This window comes from Salmo salar, chromosome 15, assembly GCF_965601325.2.
Source record: "Salmo salar chromosome 15, fSalSal1, whole genome shotgun sequence".
Lineage (NCBI taxonomy): Eukaryota > Metazoa > Chordata > Actinopteri > Salmoniformes > Salmonidae > Salmo > Salmo salar.
In genome coordinates, this window is record NC_138305.1 from 21,499,010 (window position 1) to 21,502,500 (window position 3,491).

General features: G+C 42.4%; 1 protein-coding gene across 3 annotated transcripts in view; it reads left to right on the plus strand.

Annotated features, from left to right (window-relative positions):
- The first annotated feature begins 1,148 nt into the window (after positions 1–1,148).
- LOC106591125 (serine/threonine-protein kinase Sgk1) overlaps positions 1,149–3,491 on the plus strand; it is a 9,327-nt gene continuing 6,984 nt past the window's right edge. The window contains exon 1 of one of the 3 annotated variants that reach the window (XM_045695508.2): positions 1,149–1,411. In XM_045695508.2, the coding sequence (XP_045551464.1) occupies positions 1,249–1,411 (163 nt within the window). In that variant the 5' untranslated portion in view covers positions 1,149–1,248. Of the gene's footprint in view, positions 1,412–2,219; positions 2,476–3,190; positions 3,385–3,491 lie in introns of those variants that run through there. The other 2 variants (XM_045695510.2, XM_045695509.2) reach the window with 2 other exon arrangements.

Sequence of the window (3,491 nt, forward strand, 5' to 3'; positions counted from 1 at the left end):
ATACGGCTGAACAGTATTGTCTCTTATCGATGGCAGTTATGATATCGTTTAGGACCTTGAGCGTGGCTGAAGTGCACCCATGACCAGCTCGGAAACCAGATTTCATAGCGGAGAAGGTACGGTGGGATTTGAAATGGTCGGTGATCTGTCTGTTAACTTGGTTTTCAAAGACCTTAGAAAGGCAGGGTAGGATAGATATAGGTCTGTAGCAGTTTGGGTCTGGAGTGTCCCCCCCCCCCTTTGAAGAGGGGGATGACCGCGGCAGCTTAACAATCTTTGTGCATCTCAGACGATACGAAAGAGAGGTTGAACAGGCTAGTAATAGGGGTTGCAACAATTTCAGCAGATAATTTTAGAAAGAGAGGGTCCAGATTGTCTAGCACGGCTGATTTGTAGGGGTCCAGATTTTGCAGCTCTTTATATTATATATATAATTATAGTGGGCTTATCGGCAGTGACAGTGTTTCCTAGCCTCAGTGCAGTGGGCAGCTGGGAGGAGGGGCTCTTATTCTCCATGGACTTTACAGACCTTACAGAGTTAACCCGAACCTTAGCTATTCGGAATGAATGCCTAAACTTAAGTTCTAGTTTCATTTTCGCAAGAGTTTGACTGATTGCTAAGATTTGGCACCACATGGCATAATTAAAATGTCAAGTCATGGCATAATTATGTTACTGTAGTTTAAGCATTGGGTTGTGCTGTACACAATATCATTAAGTAGCTTTAACCACTAGCATGGTGGTGGTAAACGATGCTTCATAAAGAAAGGATGCATACGGGGGAAAAAATGTATGAAATGTATGCATTCACTACTGTAAGTCGCTCTGGATAAGAGCGTCTGCTAAATGACTAAAATGTAAATGTAAATATTTTCTCCGTTATTGTTCATATTCTCCACATTAAATCGAGTTAAGGAGTAATTTAGAATGTTTTATTTTTTTTGCCTTTATTTAACTAGGTCAGTTAAGAACTAATTCTTATTTACAATGACGGCCTAGCAAAAGGCCTCCTGCGGGGACGGGGGCTGGGATTAAAAATAAAAAAATAAAATAAAAATATGTAAATCAACGCCTTTGTAGCCTGAACGGAGAACGTTTTATGTACGAACCGTCCACGGAGGACACCAGTGTATAGATGCTTGTATATGCCTACATTCCCTTTGGATGTTAAGATGAAACAACTCAATATCGCCATCTGCCGGGGGTTTGTAGGCTACGGTGACCCGGTTTTAACACCGTTTGTTATCCATGTTAAATAATGTGGAGCTGATAAGAGGTCTTATATACGCTGTCGACGCTGTGAAAAGTGTCCTTCTTTCCCACCTCTACTTGTTGAGTCAGTCCGTTGCTCTGATCTGCTCTGAGGGAAATTGGCAACATGATAAGATGAGGACCACTACTGAACTAAAAGGTTGGTGTCGGAAAAGGAAAAGTGATTTGATTGATTGAATTGCCTTGGTCTATTGATAAGGACTAGCGATGGATTTTTAATAGTCTATTTGACTTTTTTTACGGAACGTTTCTGCTAACATCTGGGATAGTGTTGCTGTTACTATGACCTCTATGCTATATCTCTGTCCTGGATACACTATTGTTTTATTAACTTGGGTATTAACATGTACATCGATTGATTGTGGATTAATCGAATACTTCTGACCCGAGAATCTATTTTTTTAAAAAGATGCGTGTTGTTGTATATGTGAGCAGCTGTTAGGCAAAGGTAGCAGGACATCTATTCCAGCTGAGTGATATTGTCTCTTCAATGTCACTCGAAATGACTGTTTTTAAGCTTTAATCTGAAGGATAAACTTTCTGTGGCTCTGCCCTGGCCTAGGATTGAAGACATGACCGAGGAAAGTAAATGAACCAGGTGAAATCCTTATGTAACCTTCACAAACTGAGACGAGACACCGTTATGTAAATAAATGTGCATAGCACGCTGTCCCTCCTCAAAACAAAGACCCGGTTCATCACATTTCATTACTTAGTTGTTATATCATCACAATGTTGCTGTTTTGTGTTTGAGGCCGAGACCCAGAACAATCAATGTCCTATTTATTTGACACCCGACGTTTTTTCTCTTTCTTTGCCCTTTCCCGTTGGGTTCGTGAGCTGAATGTAGGAGAGAAACCCTTCAGCTTGTATTTTTCCAGCGGCTTTTCTTGGCACCTGGCCGCCCCCCCCCCCCCCCCCCCCCCTCCCAACCCGCTCCGCTACCGCCGCTCCTCCCTAGTCTTTATCGGCTATATCAGGGAACATGCGTCACCGGGAACCACTTTTATCCACGTTTAATGAAGAATTATTGTCCAGAGAGTGAAGTTAATGTGACCAGAAGAAAGGATATCACTTTATTTTCTGACTGATACACCGGGCAGCTCCATGATACAGGCTACAGGTTCCTTCCTGGTCATTCTGTCTCTTCCGTTTCCCTGTGTGTCCAGAGACACTTTTCATTATTCACACTTAAACACACAGGTAAGTCTGGGATGTAAACGTGGACGCGATCCACTTTTCATTTGTTTAGCGTACCAGGTTACTGTAGCTTATGTTATCGTGGTGTAAGGATATTTTTTATTAATAAGATAAAATGAAGTTAGTTGTATTTGGCAGCACATTTGGATGGCATTAGAATATATCTCTTTGGTTTTATATTAACTCTAAATATATTGTTTTCTCTGTGTCTACAATGACCATTGAAATATCTCAACACAGATGATGCCGGTGCTTTGGAAAATTCCTGCAACTCTTGTTTGCAAGTTGCACAATAGTACATCGTTCTTTCAGCCGGATATGGACGTAGGACTTTTTCTCCTCCGCATTATATTTCTTTACTCTGTACTCTGATGCCTATATGCCGACCTTTTGGGGGCGCGGTAGATATCGACCGTCCGTTTGAACGAAAAACGCCTCGTATCTTGAAACGCGGACTTGTTATTAATAAGCAACGTCACCGTCCACCGCGCGAAACGCATGTTTAATGCCGCGTTCATGACCCAGTCGGAAACTAGGAAACTCTGACATGTCCGACTTGCTAACTGATTGTAGTTAAACAGGTGACACGTTCAACGAATCAGCAAAGTATGACATTTTTCGAGTTGTCTGTTTCCCACTGGCGTGTTAACGCGGCACAACACCCACCCGGTGGGCCTCGACGTCAAGACGCGTCCTTGTGAAGTCCCTCCTCTCTTTCCTGTGCTATAGAAGGAGTCCAACACAAGGCCCTTACAGGACAGTGTTGCTCTGAACTAGCACAGAGCAGGAGTTTAAACCCAGGGATTTCAACAGACAGATTATAGCCTGTAACCATGACAATAATAAAAGAGAGAGACTGGTCTGTGTTGGTGACCTATTCCAAACCAGGAGGACTAGGAGCTTTACTCACTGGTAGGATTACCAGAGAGAGAGAATATAATTTACTGCGGGTTTTCCGTCTTTTACTGTGGGGTTTACACTTTTACTGTGAATTTTCCATCTTTTACTGTGGGTTTTCC